The sequence below is a fragment of the Halichoeres trimaculatus genome, unplaced genomic scaffold (assembly GCF_033239565.1).
Source record: "Halichoeres trimaculatus isolate MK-OKI-2021-1 unplaced genomic scaffold, fHalTri1.1 fHalTri1_scaffold_14, whole genome shotgun sequence".
Taxonomy (NCBI): Eukaryota; Metazoa; Chordata; class Actinopteri; order Labriformes; family Labridae; genus Halichoeres; species Halichoeres trimaculatus.
In genome coordinates this window covers 20,321,592-20,341,210 of record NW_027437192.1, presented here as the reverse complement: position 1 = coordinate 20,341,210, position 19,619 = coordinate 20,321,592, and the positions used below count along the sequence as shown (strand labels likewise).

General features: G+C 39.3%; 2 protein-coding genes across 3 annotated transcripts; one reads left to right on the top strand and one right to left on the bottom strand.

The window, feature by feature from the left end:
* Positions 1 to 896: 896 nt before the first annotated feature.
* On the bottom strand, positions 897 to 6,960 carry azin1b (antizyme inhibitor 1b). Of its 2 annotated transcripts, none has more exons than XM_074687077.1 (11): positions 6,771 to 6,960; positions 5,776 to 5,919; positions 5,172 to 5,368; positions 4,790 to 4,963; positions 4,416 to 4,588; positions 4,016 to 4,229; positions 3,828 to 3,902; positions 3,429 to 3,594; positions 3,068 to 3,177; positions 2,438 to 2,643; positions 897 to 2,345 (listed from the first exon to the last, which is right to left on the bottom strand). In XM_074687077.1, exons 3-11 carry the CDS (start codon positions 5,271 to 5,273, stop codon positions 2,270 to 2,272), a joined length of 1,296 nt encoding a protein of 431 aa, XP_074543178.1. In that variant the 5' UTR covers positions 5,274 to 5,368; positions 5,776 to 5,919; positions 6,771 to 6,960; the 3' UTR covers positions 897 to 2,269. The 2 variants fall into 2 exon arrangements, with proteins under 2 accessions (XP_074543178.1, XP_074543179.1); XM_074687078.1 differs by having other exon boundaries at positions 2,438 to 2,611; positions 3,117 to 3,177.
* Positions 6,961 to 10,755: 3,795 nt separating this feature from the next.
* LOC141803571 (V-type proton ATPase subunit C 1-A) lies at positions 10,756 to 18,964 on the top strand. The gene is made up of 13 exons (XM_074687693.1): positions 10,756 to 10,919; positions 12,047 to 12,227; positions 12,323 to 12,390; positions 12,488 to 12,573; positions 12,733 to 12,827; positions 13,050 to 13,141; positions 13,509 to 13,607; positions 14,274 to 14,342; positions 15,575 to 15,667; positions 16,156 to 16,249; positions 16,433 to 16,530; positions 16,880 to 17,003; positions 18,082 to 18,964. Exons 2-13 carry the CDS (start codon positions 12,096 to 12,098, stop codon positions 18,178 to 18,180), a joined length of 1,149 nt encoding a protein of 382 aa, XP_074543794.1. The 5' UTR covers positions 10,756 to 10,919; positions 12,047 to 12,095; the 3' UTR covers positions 18,181 to 18,964.
* The last annotated feature ends 655 nt before the right edge of the window (positions 18,965 to 19,619 follow it).

Here is a 19,619-nt window from a genome sequence, read left to right as displayed (position 1 = left end):
TTAACTCCAGATCAGGCGAGTCATACTTCAGTGGTAGCTAGGTCAGCAAACCAACAGATGAGCACTGACAGTCTAGTGAGAGTGCTGTTGTGTTTGAGTAACAGGAAGTGGGGCAATAGTACAAAAAACAAGAATGAATTGAAGAACATCAAAAAGGGGATGACTTCTGAAGATGTTGAGCTCTGTACAGATATGAAACTATGTGTTACGGAACTGTATGATGCAAAAATGTTTTAGGTGTTAAGATCAATAAGCTAGATGTCTGGTTTATTCATTTATCTTTACAGCAACTATTTTAGTGCTCTATCCTGGCCAAACAAGGTTTCTGGTATCTGTTATCCTGTAGTATACCTATTTATGTTTTCGATCTACACTGTATTGATAGTTCATCGTACAGTCTAAAAAACATAACTGTTCCTATATTTGAGAGTTTTCTCTAATATTTGACAGAGATTGAATTTGTCATTTGTTGTTGAAGGCTAGCACTGTAAAACAGAACATGAGCTATCTAAAGGTATCCACTGTCATGTAGCTTTCTGGCTGTTGTTTCACCAGCTATAAGACATGTCACACAGCATCAACGCCCATCAAAATGATGATTAAAAACAAAAGATGCCATCTTCATGATTGGGTTAGATTTGCAAAGGCTTTGGTAACTTACAGATGTGTTGTTTTAAGCATGAGGTGGGTGTGTTCTGAAATCTGATTGCTCAATGCCACTAAGACTAATTTCAACATACTGCTCCTTTAAATTTGTTTTGGATCTTTTATACAAATGGTGAGCCATCACCCCACTCAGATCAATCCAAAGTCTTACTTTCAGGTTGAGAACTGTACCAGTTAACAACCACAATATGTCCAAACCACACCAAATGATGACACATAGACAATGGATGTGATTTCAGTCAGAAATGTATTAAATTAATCACTTTCATTACTTTAACAAGCACAATTTACAGTCAAAAACAGGCTATGGTCCATTAGTGCCTTAGACAAGCAAGTAATCAATACATTATTCAATTGTAACACATGAGGGCAGGATTCTTCAAAAACTGCAGTTAAGTCAGGTCACCTTTAATATTATTAAACATGATACATTTATCTGTACATGAGACTGTGCATTATCTTCCTCATTACTTCAGAGAGGCATGAGGAAAAGGTCTGGCTTTATGTTTGCACTGCCTCAGAGAGGTCTGTGTACGACTAACAGGTCTTCCGTTTGAGAGATACAAACATGAAAATCCACACAAGCCACGTACTGAACCATACGTGAAGTTAGAGTTCTTCCAGATCTCTCAACAAGAATCTGGAAAAACAGGGGACTTTGCTAGTTAACAGGACAGTATTTGTTTAACCTACAAAAAGGATTTGGTGCATTTTTAACCAGATTGACCGCTCTCTATTAGAGGCAAGGAGTGCATCGGGGTGAATCATGCCTTTCGAGTAAAGGGAAACCACTGAGGTCACAAATGGAAATCACAGCACACTTAACCCATGTAGCGTTAAAAAACACATCAATATCTTTTCAGGAAACACTGTTAGAGGGGCCACAGCATAAAATCTGGGCAAAACACACTTAAAGATGGAGCTTTAAATATGCCCCAGTATCAGAATCCAATAAATAAAAATGCATTGAGGTGAGCTGCAATAAAGAAAGAGGTTACATCATTGTCTTAATTTCATTTAAACTATGCAAAGTGAATGGTCTGCAGTACAGAATCCACATGAGGCATGGATTTTTTAAAACACTTCAAAAATCATCTACAGACAAATGTATTGGAGTTGATCAGACACAGGATTTACACAACTGTCAACAGGTAATCGATAGAGAGTATGATTTAAATCAATTGTACATTTTGTAAACTGAATTTGATTTAGGAAATAAAAACCACCCCAAACACGTTGAGGGGTCCCATCTCCAAAGAGTCGTCCATTTTGTTGCATAATGTCATTTGAGCTTGGGCTAGAGTTCTTTGAGCTGACAGGTATTCAGAGTCCACGAGAGGAGGGAGGAGCAAAACAGGAAGATTATCTTCCAGATTAGATTTTAGACAGTTGAGGCATTGAACAACCTTTTCTGAATTTTGAGAGGTAAAAATGTCAAATTCCTGGAAGAAATAAACGGACACACTGCATTTTCCAAGGTGGCTGGAATGTTGACCACACTTAGCCCCTGTCCCAAATACCTCACTAACCCCTCCTCTCACGTGGGGAAGCAGAGGCTAGAGAGGATCTTTGCAATGCAATATGGTACAGGGGCAGAAGGTAGTTACGCACTGTACTGGACCATGGAGAAATTCTTCATGGCACTGTCCAGAGCCACGCCGGCCTCCTGCATTTCGTACCTGTGGACACAACAAAGTCTCAGGATCAGACCCTTTTTTTGGAGTCTTAAATCTTCATGCACACGTGATAAACCTCTGACACGTTAACTCACCAGTCACAGGTGGAGACAGTGTAGTAGATTGGCAGCTGGGAGGAGTTTAACTCCTCCAGGCCGCAGGCCCCCATGTTGGAGAAGAGAAGCCAGTCCCCGACGCCGAGCTCAGGTAACAGGCAGCGCTCCACAACACAGTCCAGCTGGTCTAGGGACGGGCCCCACAGACTGCTGGGAAACACAGCCTCCTCAGCACTGAGCACATGCTAAAGAGAAGACACAAGCAGATCAGAAATATCAGTTAATAGTCAAAGTAGGAGAAAGGTATCTGAAGGATTACAGTACAACACAGTTCATTTGTAAATCCTATCTACCTCTAACTTAGTATCACAGGGTGAACAGGAAATAAAAGCAGACATTTATCATTAGGTGTCACTTATGGCTTCAGTATGGCGGGGATTGCAGAGGACCAATCATTAATTTGTGGGCCAGCATTAAACATGTGGCAAATGTCCAAAGTAGTCTGGGGTCTTTGTATTGGGCAGTGGCTCTCTTTCTTAAGTACTTTTGACCCTGCTTCCTCAAAAACTCATAATGCATGACCTCTTTTTCACATTTAACCTCAGCTGCTATCAGATGTTTCTTTCAGTCCTGAATGGGGTTGACTCTCTTGGGTGGAGACCTACTAACCTTGTGTACTGACGGGGCAGCAATGGCGTTTCCCAGCAGCTTGCGGCTGAATGGACCATAAACACCCTCATTCATGTAGTACAGGAACTCTGTATCTTCATTGTTCTGGCCTGTGTAAATAGAGTGGGCGAGCATGTCAAGAAAAAAGAACAAACTGTATTATTTACAGCTGCGATTTGATCTGTGACAGATCTGTTGTGATTATGTAAGACTTGTTTGTGAAAAGTGTGAACATAAACCTTTTGTCTTTTATAGGACTGGATTTTATCATCTGCACTGAATCACGGTTTGGATGATGACACAAAAGCTACGTTTATCAGATTAAGTGGATTTTAAAGGACAAAGAGAAGTGACAACTCACTTTGAGGGAGCCCGTCCCACTGAGGGGTAACCACCTTTTTGCTGATAATGTTGACAGCAAGACTGAATGCTGAGGCCACGTAGAAGCTGCCTGGCTGGGCCAACACTTGAACACCGGAGAGTGGGCTGAAGTAAGCATCCAGCAGCGGCCTGACTGCTGACTCAACCTGCAGACAACAAATACAGAAATGAAGCACTTCAGAGTTTTTTTTCCAGGTATAGTTAAAAAGAGCACAACTTCAAAACAGGTCATTCAGAAATATTAAAAGTTCTTTTGTTTTGCAATGGCATAGAGAGATAATCATGCAATACTTGAGTTACTGAGAGATGGGACACCTGGTGATGTAAACAGTCTCTGGACTCTGCATAAAGAATCTGAAATAATGCAGCAGCTTTTTACCTGTTTGAGCTGAAACTCTGAGCCGGTGAATCCACCACCAATGTCCAGGATGTTCATGTTAAAGCCCAAATCAGCCTAAAGAAAAAGAGTAAAAAGTGTGATGTTAAATAAATATTTCAAGTGTTTTGTGCTGAATGTCAGCTTATTCATTATCTTGTAATTACAAATATCTTCCAAACAACACTCACCCCCATGTCAAACACACAGCGGGCGTCTGACAGTGCGTGGGTGTAGGCTTCCTGCAGGTCCTGGCAGGAGCTGGGGATTTGAAAAGTCACCCCGACCACTTGAACTCCCAGCTCCTTGGCTGCTTCCAGAAGATGCCGGCAGCTCTTCAGAGAGAATCCGAAGGCCATGCTGGTCTCTGCTGCATGGGCCTTGGTGCTTAACTGCAGCAGCAACCTATAAACAGATCCACCATCAGTCAGGTATAGAAAAAAAAAGATAGGAAACAACAACAACAAAAATGAGCAATTCTGCCCCCATGAAACAGCCCAGACACAGATTTCACTTTTAAAGACCTTTATGTAATATGTAAAATAAAGTAACAGCTGAAGAACATCTCCTTCACTGAATCACTCTACTTACTTTGCGTTTGGGTGCAGACGGGAAATCTTGGACAACTCTGCCTCATTCTCACAAACAAGATGCTGGATGTTATTCTTGGCAGCATGCTTGATGTGTGCCAGCTGCTTGCAAACACCCGACAGAATGATGTTTTCAGGTGGGACACCCTGCTCCAGCACCAAGCTAACTTCAGTCTGTGGCAGAGAGGACACAGTATTAGGAAAAGAATAAGAAAAACAACAAAGTATATTCATGAACACATAAAAAAATAATCCACATAGTAACAACTGTATTATAAAAGTTGAAAAGAAAAAAGTCAAGAGCTGATCAGAGATGAAGTGAGTGCTTTCAACACAACGACCCCAAAAGTATCAAGGGAATATATACTTTCTTACCTTGTTGGTGCAAATGAAACCCAGGCCTAAGGAGGCGAGGACCTCAATGACAGCTGGGCTGCTGTTGCACTTGACTGGGTAGTAGGGCTGCAGCTGTGGCACCACACTCTGCCAGCACACATGCTGCTGCATCAGGGCACCAAGGTCCCCCACCACAAACGCACTCTTCTCCACCTGGGGACACAGGAGGCTGCACTTAATGCACAAATCAACTGGTGAAACTGGTGAAACCATACTGCACAAACAAATCAAAAGCATGAATTTCCCCAAATGAAAGCCTCCTTTGTCACATCAATTTAAATGCTTATTACAGTGACAAGCAAGTAAAGCAATATTTTAAGTGGCAAAACAAGCATGCCAAAGGTCTGAATGCTGAACTGACCAGAGTCTGTTCACAGATGTGTCCATCAATGACATCTTCAAGAGTCACTCCTCCCTCCAGGAGTTCAATGATGTAGCTGGGTTTGTCAGTGAGTCCTTTCATCTCAACCGTATTCCGCTAGGCCGACAATCATAAAGATCAGATAAGCAAATCAAGGGTCACGACTGAGCCAATGGGTCCTGCCGGTATGCAACAAACTGGAAAAACAAGGAAGAAAATAAAAACACAGTTAATATTGAAAACCACCATGGTAAGCTACTTAATTGCTACAATTTAGCACAGCTAACTGATTTCACAGGAAAGGGCAGATGAGCCTCTACAAAGATTTTCTCTACAAAGACTGATTTTCTCTTTGGAAACAGCCATTCAAATTTCTATTATTTTTTCCATTTCTCATTAAAAGTGAGGACAGATTTGTCACTTAATTTTTGATTAAAAATGTGAAGACCATAGCCTTTTTCACAACAATAACAACATAAATATAGGTGTAACCACATTTTTGGTGAGTACACCAATTAGAACACAGCGGTCTTGGACTTTGTCACAGGTGTTTGTGAAAGCCAGCAAGCTTCTCTGCGTGTACCAGACAATGTGAACCACTCACATGGACAAGTCAGGAGATGGACCTGTCCCGCTATCAGCTAGGATCCCAAGGTGGCTCAGCGTTGAAGTCAAAGTGCTCCCGGTAAAGAGCTGCCCCTAGGCCCTCTTGGTATCGCTCATACACCTGTGCAGAGACAGGGGAGCCCTGCAGCAGAAAACATATACATAATATTCATACATAAAAACAACATTAGAGCAGCATGTGTGTCAGTGTCACAAACATAATCACATGATCTGTCATTTCAATTATTGTGTTATTACAAAGTTCTTCTTCTTTACATAGTCCAGTGTTGTTGACTTTTTGTCTCTGATATGAAAGAAATGACAGAAACGATCGATGTTGAGCAACTCTCGCGGAAGTTTACGTGGCCTCGTTTTTAACACAGTACACATACTGCATTATTTATAAAACACTGTTTCATCTCATTAGACTATTTTTAATAAGGAGATCACATCATGAGATTGAAGTTATTTTAGAGAAGTGACATTAAAAGCGACGTAAGAATGACTCATTTAGGAAAACGGATATAATTATTGCATTGCGTAACGAAAACAACTAACGACAACCCAACCACACACGTCCAAAACGGCCACATTTAGTCATGTTAAAGTGAAGGTAACTGCTGCGAGCTGCAGTCAACACAACAAACGCCATCGCGAGGAAACACACTGATCAGATAGCCCAGGCAGCGCGAGAGCTGCTACTGTTGAGCTGGCTGCCGACAGCACGTCGGTGAAGAAGCTTACGTTAGCAATGCATTTTGTTGAAAAACCTAACCAAAGCACGAGCTCTGACACAGTAAAAGGACAAGTATCATAACCAAGCGGTAACATAGATTCGTAATTCACTGGAATTTACACATCTAACATCGTATATGTCAAAATCGGAGAATTCAATGAATCGGTCTGTCATGTGCGGCAAGAAGGCAGAACGACCAGCCCGCCATGTTACGTCCGCCTGCTGAATCCAAGGAACCCAACTGAAGCTTTACTTACGTGAGATAACGGCCAGAATGTTTTGGAAAATCGTCTTCTCTTTTTCGGCGGAATTTTTAAAGAGTAGTGGGCACAACGATAAAAGAAAGAAAGACGGCTGTTTTTGCCATATGTTTAGATGAAGGACAAGCGTCTGATAAACTGCGTCTTCTCTATGTGCCGATGGGTGGAGAACTACTGGAGCCGAGTAGGGGAAGTGGAAAAGGTAATCAACGGTCTGTGGGCGGGACTCGAGGTTCAGTTCGACCAATGAGCTTTCAGATAGTTTGAGAACATACCAAATATGCGTTTCCGAAAATCAGACAGGCCGCTGTAGTTCTGTGACGTTACATAACCATAAACTTTCCGTAGATGGCCTCTCGTTTCAGTCAACCAGTTCAAGACCTCGACTGTTCTTGTTTACATGACACAGTTTAGATAGATTTGGTATCGTACAACACGGGCTACTGTGACCTATGATGTGGACTTTTTCCCAAAAACATATTAACATATATTTAACTTTGAGTAGTCATCCCATACGAATCTAGAAAGAAAACAACAATAATTTTTATCTATAAAAACAACAGTAATAAAGATAGTACGTTTTGACGTCAAGATAAATATTGAATATCTGAAAAATACTTCAATAAAACTTGTCAAAGCTTATCACTGGTTAACTTTATATTCCACAGCTCTCAGGTCTGTTATTCCTAAAATCATAATCAAGGGGTGTTTATCAGTAGATCATTTCTTGACGCTTACCATCAAATCTCTTTGTAGTAAACCTAACTCTGTTCTGGAAAGAAAAATCTGAGCTGTGGGAAAACTTGTTTAAAAAGGCAAAAATACTTTAAATGACCTATGCTTACCTTTGAAGCATGCAGAAAAAAAACACGTGTCATTGACACCACAGAGTTTGCACACAAAAAAATCTGCTGGCAATTATTTCTATAACATTGTTTTCTTTCTGTAGGGGAGATTTTCTGTTATTTGTTCAGACAGGACAGTCCTGATTTAAATAGCTCCTGTTTTCCCTGCTTCCAAGTAGCTTAATGGCAAATCAGGGAGGCAGGGATTTCTTGGCCTGGTTTAAAGTCAAACACTGACCACATCTGTTTCCTCCATGGTATCAGCACCCCGGGCTGCATGATAATTTTTGTGAAAAGGATTAAAAACTTTTTTTAAAACATATTACAGAACTTTTGAATTGGAAAAGTACAGCCTTGTGGCTTGAACATTTTGAGGTCACTGGGTCGAAATCCCTCAAACAACAAAAAACTACCACTCACATGTTATTACAACTTTCATAACCTTGAAAAAGTCAACTCTGAGCTGTGGAAGAAGATGAAATCAATTTGAAACAATGTTATGACAAACTTCGACATTTCAGACAAACTTTCTGTGTGTTCCTGCTCATGTCGCATGGAATCTGGGGATTACTGAGGTTCAAGAGCTTATTGAATACTTTGTTGATTAGTCGTTAAGCCTTTGTCACACTCACTTAGCTGTGATAATTGAATGTTTCATGCAATTCAGTTTCCTGGGAGGAATTTTATTTGGCAAATTTCATCTCATTACGCATGGTGATCAGGAGTGCAGTACGACTCTGCCTGGATGTCTGGCCCGATGAGTACGAAACTCAGCCTGCAGCCACCTTAGTCGTATGACTGGTCTTCGTAAACCGGAGCTCTGGTGCAATATGTGGCATGGCCTTTATCTGTGTTTCAGTAGCTGCCTGGCTGTCCCATAGCTTTGTTTTATGACAGTGACACCGTGTTCACAAACACTGTGGCCTAGTAAACATTGGATTATAAACAACAATAAGAGTCATGTGCAGAAACACTCTGACACTGATAACCTGAATTTCTCTGCATGCTGGTTTCTGTAACTATGAGAAGAGACAGAGTGACTGAATGAAATGTAAAGTTTCATGCTGTTCTGTCATGAGAATCACCCTGAGGTACACACCACAGGACCAGCGGATCAAATTGAGCCAGACACTCCTCATTTCTGAGAAATAGGATATGTGCTGGTTGAGCTGTGTTATAAATGTAAGTCCTATCAAGTGGATGTCTGTCTGTGACAAGACTGGGTGTACTATAATTCAAGCTAAGTGTTAAATGGTGTAACAGATAACAACCAAAACAAGGTGTGCAAGCAGCAAGCAAGAAAGTATTCTGTTAATCATTAACATCACTGGTGTTTCAGTGCCTCTGTTATCATTGTACAGATTTCAAAGCCAAATTTGGTTTCCTTTGGTTACAGATGAAGCAAAACAGATTTATTAACAATACCAGTATGTTTGCTGGTAAGACAGAAGAACATTTAATTCAAATAGAAGACAACACAATTTATAGTGCTGTTTAGTTGAAAACCTTGCCAAGGTACCATGTACTTAAGGTTCACGTCAGGGGCCATACAGACAGGGGTTTGTTTTTTCATGTTGTTTTTTTTTTGTTTTTCTCTTCCGTTGAGTTCAGTAAAAACCATTTCACTGTCCTTGAGACGGAAACTCTATTTGCAGCCTGAGGCAAAAGATGCTGTTATGATGAAAAGATGATAAAGCATAGATAAACAATTATTCACCCAGCATTTCTTCCATCTTTAGATGTAAAAAGCCACAAAAGTTAATGTAGTATAAGTGACCCATCATGTAAGACTAAGCGCAGGGCAGATGTACTTGTACTTTTGTGTATAACTGACAAAAGAAAAAGAATTGGCCAAGGAGTTCATCTTGAGGATCAATTATCTGTTATTCCACTTTGTTTAAAGTGTTGCACTGTTTTAAGTTATTTCAAAACAGTCCTTTAAACCCATCACACCCTTATTAGACTAAAGAAGCAGCAGACCACCTGTCTGTTTTGTTGTAACTGTCTTATTTCCCCAGTTTTTTTTTTTTTACCTTGACCTTTGAACAATATAAACAATTGATATTTTATTCAAACAAAATAGCAAAAAGTTAGGTAGAGTCCCATTGCATTCAAAAGTGTTATGCTCACTATAGTGAAGTTCGGCTTTAATAATAGGTAGGTGAGTACAGAACCCAAGTTGCCAATTTTCATGCTTTTACTTTGAGGTTAGATTTCAGATAAATACATAATTACTGATGGTCTAGACTGTTTTTCTTTAATTATTGGTCGGTGAACCTGGAAAAAATTCACCGGATTGTTGATGAATTAAACCACTGTTGTGTCACACAACACAAATGAATAAGCCGTCTCTGTAGTTGCTTAATCTTTCCAGCGGAGGTCAACATTGAGACGCACCTCTTTAACTGTGCACACAAACAATTATGATGCGTTCGAGTACAGCAAAACTGTTGAAAACACAAGTTTACCTGGTAAGATGCAGCTGTTATGAGTAAGTATATTACATGAATATTAGAAATATTATTATTTATAATCATTAGAAATTATTATCATTAGAAATTATTTAAGTAGCATGTGGTAAAATCCACCCAAACAATAGGATACAAAAAGCAACAGTGATCATTTTGTAACCTGAGACCTCCTCAAAACAACTGCTTATTAAAAGACAAATTCAAACGAATAATGTGAGTCCACTTGGGCTAACATATTCAGCCATTTGCCAATCTCTATTCGCTCAGCTCTCATCGACGTTTAATTACTATTTTTAGCCTGTATTCACCCTAATAAGCTAGTTTGAACTCCTAGTTGCAAATGATACATTTCAACATATGATACACTACGTCATGCAACTTTGAATAAACTCACACCGTTACATTAATCATCCTCAATTGCACTTATTATCTTATTTTATCTTTTTCTGGCTGCTGGCTTACTTTACATTCATGCTGGGTATGTGCTCTACCGCACATGTGGTGTTCAGGTGTTTTGTGCGGGAACTGTTTTTGTAATAATAAAAAAACTCTCTATGAGTTTCGGACCACGCTTCTTAACACACAGGACAATATTTTCTACAAGGCTGAAGTCTACGAGGCTCCCTCCGTCACGTAAAGGCAGCTTAATGCGCAGTAGCCTCTGCGCAGGCGCAGGCCTTCTGCCCTGATCAGCTGACTGTGAGTGAGATGTACTGTTGAAGGACCGTTGAGTCGAAAACCTTCTATTATCTGCGCTATGTACGGGAAACTGAGACCAATTAACTGAAATACGCAACGTGGACTGAGCACTGAGGCCCTTTAATATATCGGTAAGTTCATATATACTCTGATGAATGACGTCGTGACGGCGGAAAGCTGCGTTGCAAACAAGCTAGTGTCAGCAGCAAGCTAACGTTAACACTGTATATATTTAACCACCAACATATCAGCTTCATTTAAATGTCAAATGCTGTTTTTTAACCATGGAATAGTTACTTAAATAAATCTTAACCAATAGAACTGATTTAGTCACGTGATGTCCTTGGTGTTTAATGGACAGAACGTACAAGTATTTAGCATGCCCTTTACAGCCCAAGAAACTGATCATATGACAGTCAATCAGCAGACATGGAGACCTGTCCGTGTCTACTGTGCTAACTGATACAATCATCCAGTGGATGCGTATGACAAGTTTCCATATTTCACATCGGAAAGATGGGAGGAAGTTGATGTTTTCTGGGGCAAAATAAAAGTCTAAAGAGGAACAAGAAGCTTTACAACATGACTCTGAATCATCTGCTGTCAATCACACCCTAAGGAGGTGTCTTTCATCCAGTAGTGGAAAAAACCCTTTGATACAGTAAAAGTCGCATTAAAATTGTCAAGAAGTCTTAATTACAACCTTTTATCCAGCATCACACTATCATAGAGTACTGATGATTTTAATATAATGCAATTGACGAGATATGCTCAAAAATCAGCCAAAGCAACCAGTAAAAACAAATGTATTTTTTTACATACCAGATAAATTGGAGGTGATTTTGAAAAAAAAAGATCTACTGGCTGAAAGTCTTAAAAGAGCTGCTTTTTATTAATAATTACATAACATTGTGTCCAGATTTAGGTCAACATCATAAAGAAGTGAGAACCGGGATATAGTATTTTGTCAAACCGCATCTTATCTAAAATGCATCCTATTCTATTTTATTCCAGCAGTTTTTTAAAAATGACTGGAGAAAAATTTCGCAAGCTTTACAAATCAGAGTGTATCATGATGTAAATGTCTACATTGCGCTTAAGTCAGACTGACCATAAATTCTTCCTCTAACACTTAACATCCCTCGACATTTAAAAAAGGCATCATGGTAAAAACAATGTAACAGTATTGTCTGAAAATACATTTATCGAATGTTGATACACTGTACAATCATTTTTCCCTCTGGTCACTCTCCTACAGTGACCTATTCAGATTAAAGGGCAGGGGAACAAACATCTACCAAGCAGCCATGACGGAATTCTGGTTGATCTCGGCTCCAGGGGAGAAGACATGCCAGCAGACTTGGGACAAGCTGATGGTGGCAACCACACGCACCAACAACCTCTCTGTGAACAACAAGTTCAACATCCCTGATCTCAAGGTCTCGCACAACAGTCATCAGCGTTTGTCACTACTGGCAATCAACTCACATCTGATACACTAGTTGATATTCATGTTCTTTGTCATCTGCAACAGGTCGGGACTCTAGATGTCTTAGTTGGTCTCTCGGATGAACTGGCTAAGCTTGACACTTTTGTGGAGAGGTAAACTTAAAAACTTTAAAGATCTGCTGTTATATTTTTCTTTGTTTGTACAATATAACTTGAATCTCTTGTTTTCATTTTCTGTGTTGTGTTTAAGTGTGGTGAAGAAGGTGGCTCAGTACATGGCTGATGTCCTGGAGGACAGCCGAGACAAAGTCCAAGAGAACCTACTTGCTAATGGAGGTAATCAGCCAACACAGTGTCACATGTGATTATGTATCTTATGAGACCTCAGCTGGTATGTGACTGTGTCCTCAGATATTTAATCACCAGATGGCACAAGACAGTGGACATGGGCTGATAAATATTGATGTCTTTAATCAATTCTCTGACCCTCTACAGTGGACCTGGTTACCTATATCACAAGATTTCAGTGGGACATGGCGAAATATCCAATCAAACAGTCACTGAAAAATATCTCTGAGATCATCTCCAAGGTATGTCAGTGTAGTGTTTGGTTAATATCCTGATTATCTATTGTTGTGTTATCCTTAATAGTCATCATTTTTTTTATCTTTATTGTCAACTTTTTTAAAGTTATTGTTCATGCAGACACAATGTCATCCACCTCGATGATTCAGTAGAGGTTATTTAATGTAAAATGTTAGGTACAGAAATATGATATCTGCAGAATTCATCCTCCTTTGATTCGTTCACAGCAAGCAACTCAGATAGACAATGACCTGAAAGCTAGAGCTTCAGCTTACAACAACCTGAAGGGAAACCTGCAGAACCTTGAGAGGAAGAATGCGTGAGTAACACCATAATAATCATAATCATATCAGTATCGATATACTTATATGTGTGTGTGTGTGTGTGTGTGTGTGTGTGTGTGTGTGTGTGTGTGTGTGTGTGTGTGTGTGTGTGTGCGCATGTGTGTGTAGTGTTACATATGTAATGTGATAGCATGAGCACTGTGTAAAGTCAAATACAGGAACGCTGTTTTAGTCTGGTGACACATGATTGTGTTGAGCTTTTATTTCAGCATGTTATCATCTTCTGCACAAAACTATGACATGTTTCTAATTGTTTGGTTAAATTTTCATGGTACATCAAAAATACACATTTATTTGGAGTAATAATTTGCAAAAATATAAACTATGTGTGCTGTCCTTCAGGGGGAGCCTGCTGACCAGGAGTCTGGCCGACATAGTGAAGAAAGAGGACTTTGTGCTGGACTCAGAGTACCTGATTACCATGCTGGTGGTTGTCCCAAAGTAAGTCCACACACACATCAATGTCTATGCCTGTGGTGTTCCCTCATTTTAAAAATCTTACATCAGGTTATCTTTGGAGTGTATGATGGAGGTTTTCCCCCTGACAAAAAGCTACAAAATACAGCCTGTTAGTCATCAGATTATAATACATAGCGAAATGCACAAGTTTCACAGTTCCTACTGTGAATCCCAAGAGCTACATCTACTCAGAAACCAGTCTAAATTGCCCAGTGTAGTCTTCAATAAATTTTTTGGTGGAAATAGTACCATATTTAAGATTGTTCTCTAGAATCAAAAATGAGATTTTTAGAGGGGGTTTGGTTTCCACACATTGTATTACTGAAACACTTTAAGGAGCTGGTTAAACGATAACTGCTGAGTCACTGTTCATTTTGGTGTCTCTGAATGTACAAATTTACCCTTTGGGCCTTTGGATAACTCAGCATAATGTAATAATCTGTTTTAGTCTCAGATATATAAAATTGATGTTAAAAAGAAGACTGAAAATTGCAATGTATTTAGTTTATCAACAAACATACCAACAGTAGCCTTTCAGTGTTTTCCCTAAGTTTACAGTCTTTGGGGCCAGTGACATTGTTGGCAACGGTGGGGTAACACTGCCTCTGATCTATATAAGCTAAACTCTTGTATTTCTTTCCCCCCCAGGACAGGCTATGCTGACTGGCAGAAGACGTACGAAACCCTGGCAGAAATGGTTGTGCCACGCTCCACCAAGTAAGAACACAGACAATGTGTTAACTTTTTTAGCTGAATCCATGAATGATCAGGCCCCGGAAGAAGGCTTGCAATTTAATCCCTCAAAACAGACAGCATTCTGGGAACCTCTTCTCTGACTTTAGTTCAACAACATAAGACCAACACAGGAGGTGTGATTGACCTTTGACAATGAGTATTGATAAATTGAGGTGTTACCTTAATGGATTTGGATGGATGTGCCCCAGTGCTATGAGGTGACCAAGCAAGCAGTATTTAAAGAACAAATGTGGAGCAAAATCCACAGTCGACCTGTAAACAGGGAACGTGTTACGGTAGAGGAGCTACAGTGGTGGAGCTTTTACTAAACTGGGATTTGTTTAAGGGTTTGTTTTATAGAGCCCAGCCCAGATTGACTGCTATGGTGATGCAGTCTTTATCTTTTTGTTGCAGATACTGTTGATAAAACAGCTTAAGAATTGTGTCGCAGCAAAGACAGTTACTTTGTGTTTATGAAAACTTATTTCTCACTGCAGTCACATTTTTCTTTAGTGGCCAAATGCAAGTTTGTGAGCTGACTGGTTCACGGCTATATCAAGATTTGATTTTGGGAAGACAAGATTTGGAAATTGATTTTATGAAACCTAATTGTGCTTTTTTTTTTTTTGTCTAAAATCACCAAGTTTTGAAGGGCCTTGTTGATTATACTGGTACTGAATTATTAATTATATGAATTATATAACAAGCCATTTTCATCTATTATCTTTAGAAATTGCAACTTTGTTACACTTGTAACAGGGAAAACTGCCAGTGAACTTTCAGGTTCTGGGGGTCATTACATGGAAATTTAACAGTGTTAGATTGGACACAGAATGTGTTTATGAGTGCTTCAGAGAATGACCAAACATTTTGAAGCTGTCAACCATACCCACAAATCCATTTCTTTGGTTGTTGTTGAACTAGATATTTTCATGCAGGTGAAAATTAGTTCAACAAGTATGTGCTAAGTAATCATAGGCTGAACCAGTAATGGCTGTGGGGATGGTTAGTTTAGTCTTCCCCAGATCACTTATCCCTCACATATTATTGCTGGTATTGGTAAGGCTTACTGTAACCGAACACATGTACTTGGTGTGCCTGGAGGTGAAGATATCCTTTTTTTTTCAAACATGGATTTACATGGAAGAAAAAATATTAGAAATAGGTCAACATTAAATGTGTATAATTTATGTTATGATGTGTCTCTCCACCAGGCTGCTTTTTGAGGACAATGACAGCGGTTTGTTCAGTGTGACCCTCTTCAGGAAGGCTATTGATGACTTCAAGCACAAGGCCCGAGAAAACAAGTAAATTGTTCTGTTACAGATTTAGCACAATGATGTGTTATGATCTGTTAGTGCTGAAGTATCAAACCCAATAAGAGTGAGCATTTATTTACAGACATGTTTGTATGAGTCCCACTTGGGCTGAATTAACCTTTTGATGGATTGTTTATAACTGCACATGTTCTTTGTGTTTTCATTTATGTATTATTTCCAAACCTCAACCACCCAAGCATTGAAGTAGATGCTTATTTGTAGACACAGGAACTTTTATGTTCCAAAAAGAGAAAACAATTCAACAATGGACGCAGTTTGTCAGCACTCAACAGTCTCTCCAATTAGCACCACTCATTGTAGGATCTCATTGTGTGTGTTTTATGTACATGTTTTTTTGTATGTAGCCTATTTTTAGGGAGCACTTGAGCATGAGTGGGTGTGTGCTCCTGCACATCTGTGTGCTCTCTGCCAGCTGATTGCTTGCTCTCTTCTCTGCTGTGTGTCCTGACCCTTAGGTTTACAGTTCGTGATTTTCAGTACAATGAGGAGGAGATGAAAGCAGACAAAGAGGAGATGACACGCTTGTCCACTGACAAGAAGAAACAGTTTGTACGTCAGCACTTTTGTTGTCTTTAAACAATAATCGAGGCTGAGTGAGGAAGATGGTTGATTAAGTGTTAAATTAGCAGGATTGCTAAACCGTAATTAACATCCATAAGAAAAATATGGAAAAATTACAAAATTAGGAATTCATGGTGACAAGTCGAATTGAAACTCTTTCTATCCAATCAGGGGCCACTGGTACGATGGCTTAAAGTGAACTTCAGTGAAGCCTTCATTGCCTGGATTCACATAAAGGCTCTACGTGTGTTTGTGGAATCAGTACTGAGGTAAGCCAGTAAACAGTTAAAGTATATATATATATATATATATATATATATATATATATATATATATATATATATATATATATATATATATATATATATATAAGTATAGTATCTCTGGGGCTCTTGTGCCTTTAATTGGATAGTCGAGAAAACAGTGGATAGAGCAGGAAACAGGGCAAGAATTGGGGGTTGACATACAGTAAAGCCACTCGGCCATCTGCGCTCCAGCTTTTCATATTTTAATTACAACAAGTAAATGAATCAGCCATTTCCATCATAAATCAGTCAGTCTGTTTAATGCTTTAAAAGTCATATGTGGATGAAGCTGAATCATTGTTTTGTTTCACAGATATGGGCTGCCAGTTAACTTCCAGGCCATGCTGCTGCAGCCCAACAAGAAGAACATGAAGAAGCTAAGGGAGGTGCTGTATGACCTGTACAAACACCTGGACAGCAGTGCTGCTATCATTGATGTGAGTACCTTTAACCGACACCATTTCACATGCAGAGTAAGGCCAATTTATAACACTTCATAATTACCAAGTCCATTTGGCAGACTGAGGTCTGTTATTATAGCCTTCTCAGGATGATAGCCTTTAAAACATGTTTCTTGACTGCTCACTGTTTAGTTTAGATGTGTGACTAACTTAGAGTGCATTACGTTCATGTTAATTATAACTCAATTTTTTATGTTACTGAATTCCCATACCAGAAACTTTTATAATTTCAAAGAAGCGCAGAAATCAGATGGGTTTTGTTAAATCTTTGCTACACAAACAGGGCACAGCATGGTAACCTTTTTAATCCATGCCGTCTTTGGTGCACTAAATCCTCCAACCTGTCTGCTGTAACTGATCATGACTAAGTACAAGCCATGAACATTTAAGACTAACCATGGTATGTTGTAAAATCAAAACCAGACATCATGATTTATACACTGTAAGAAGTCAGCCTGCCATATCTTATGATGCATATCCCACATTTAAGTTAAGGAACTACATTTGATCAGTGTCGTCATGAAATATGATTATTGTGAGAAAATATCTGGAGTACAGAGAAAGAATGAGTTCATATGAAGGACACTCCTTCCCAAATTAGGAGTGATTTGCTTTCCCTTGATTGCTGATGGTGCCATTCTTAGCTGGATGAAATTGTAAAATGAACAGCTATTCAGAGGCGCAGGTTTGGACTAGCGGGTAAAGTGTGCCTCAGGCTATGGCCCTCATTATGACAGCGTCACGACTCCTAGCCATGACCTTTTGCTGCATTTAATCACCCTCTCTTGCTACCTCTTCTCTCTGTTCAGCTGTCCTATTCAATGAAGACAGGAAATAACATAAAATAAAAATTAAAGAGCACTTATGTCTTTAAAGCTGTTGTGGAAAGTTGTATAACTGGGCACGTGACATCGGAGTGCTATTAATCAGAGCTAATTTGTGATTTATCAAAATAAATTTCCTATTTTTAAGCTGTATTTGTTAAAATAAAGAAGTAGAAAAAAGGAAATAAAATATAAGTCTTCAGCTTTTTTCTCCTTGTGTGTGCCTGCAGGCCTCTATGGACATCCCTGGACTAAACCTGAGCCAGCAGGAATACTACCCCTATGTTTACTACAAGATCGACTGCAACCTGCTGGACTTTAAAGTCTAGACACATCGCCATCATCATGATTATCTTTGTGGAATCGTGCTCTGATGTGACAGTTTCACATCCCCAAGCTTTAATTTATTTCCTCTTCCACCTTGATTTACCACCTTTTGTGTTTTCCAGCCTTTTTCCTGGTACATTCCTGGGTCTATGTTTATCAAGTTATTTGGGACTAGACAGTCCTTCAGTGGTTCTTAAAAAAAGTTTGGGTTGCTTAAAGATCAGAGGTTATGCTCTAACAGACTTGATAAACATTGGCCCCTTTTCATCGCTGCATCTTCTTGTTTCATGCTGTAAAAGTGAATTTATTCCCCGTTTACGTCCACCAGAATGGCCGACATTCCCTGGAGACATGCTTAAGTGTTGTTTTCTACTGTCATCACACTTCAATCAAAGCAACAAACCTGTCACACATGGGGAAATGGGGAAAAAATAAATGTATGTTCAATATAGTATTTATTTAAAGCCTCTAAAATCAGTGAATGTGTTTTTTTTGTTTGTTCGGTTCTTGAAAGTGCTGTGTTTTTAGCTCTGTGTAAGGAATGTCTGTTTACAAGTAGATGTTGATCCCACTCTCGCTATAATCCTGTGACACTGAGAAAAGTCATTTTACAGTATAAAGAAGCAATATGTTTGCTTATGGTGTGCTCCTATAATTTCTGTACATGATGCAGTTTGAGGAAAATAATGATAGGTCTATGTGCAAATACTGTACCATCAGTATAAATGAAAATCTAACCACACGTGTATAATAAATGTGAAAAATAAATACTCTATGTGAACTATACTGAAATTTTCCTTTTTGGTTGCAGATTTGATTTGCTTCACGGATTTTATGTGGTTTGTAAGATGGTTCAGCAGATTTTATGTCGTTTATAAATATCTGAATTGTGGAGTTTCATTTTGTTCTTCGTCCTCTAACTGTGTTTTTCCCTATAATAGGGATGTCATGATCGGGTTTTTTTTTTGCCTGTAAGTCCAAGTCATTTGATTTAGAGTATCTGTCAATACTGAGTCCTGGTCGGATACTTCTAATGTGATACATCGTGGTCCCAGCTTTGAGCTCCTGCCATGCTCTGCTCTGCTTTACGGCATTCAACCAATAGTGCCGCTGCAGCAAAGAGATGTCATGCCCTGTATGGTTTCTATATTGAGATGAGACGGTCTGACTCTGAACCACCACACAAGGGTAGTTAATACTAAGTTGCTATTTTTCCCCTTTTCTTTTGAAATACCCAATCCCTGTTTGGGATGTAATGTCTGATTCTGATCAAGATTGTAACCATATGATTGGCCCTGAATTCCGATCATGTGATTGGATTGGGACATCCCTAGTATTTGAGGTTTTCAGTTAATCAGGAAGACTGCTCCAACAGACTGCTAATGCACGACCTGTGAAAGAGAGATATAGTCAAAAATTAACAATGGGTGTTATTTAATAG

Excerpts from the sequence above, each read along its gene's own strand:
- LOC141803571 (XM_074687693.1), top strand. The coding sequence starts at position 12,096 with ATGACGGAATTCTGGTTGATCTCGGCTCCAGGGGAGAAGACATGCCAG. Across the intron at positions 12,228-12,322 it reads TCAACATCCCTGATCTCAAG|GTCGGGACTCTAGATGTCTT; the intron begins GTCTCGCACAAC and ends CATCTGCAACAG. Across the intron at positions 17,004-18,081 it reads GCAGTGCTGCTATCATTGAT|GCCTCTATGGACATCCCTGG; the intron begins GTGAGTACCTTT and ends GTGTGCCTGCAG.
- azin1b (XM_074687077.1), bottom strand. The coding sequence starts at position 5,273 with ATGAAAGGACTCACTGACAAACCCAGCTACATCATTGAACTCCTGGAG. Across the intron at positions 4,964-5,171 it reads ACATCTGTGAACAGACTCTG|GTGGAGAAGAGTGCGTTTGT; the intron begins GTCAGTTCAGCA and ends CTGTGTCCCCAG. Across the intron at positions 3,595-3,827 it reads CAGAGTTTCAGCTCAAACAG|GTTGAGTCAGCAGTCAGGCC; the intron begins GTAAAAAGCTGC and ends TGTTGTCTGCAG.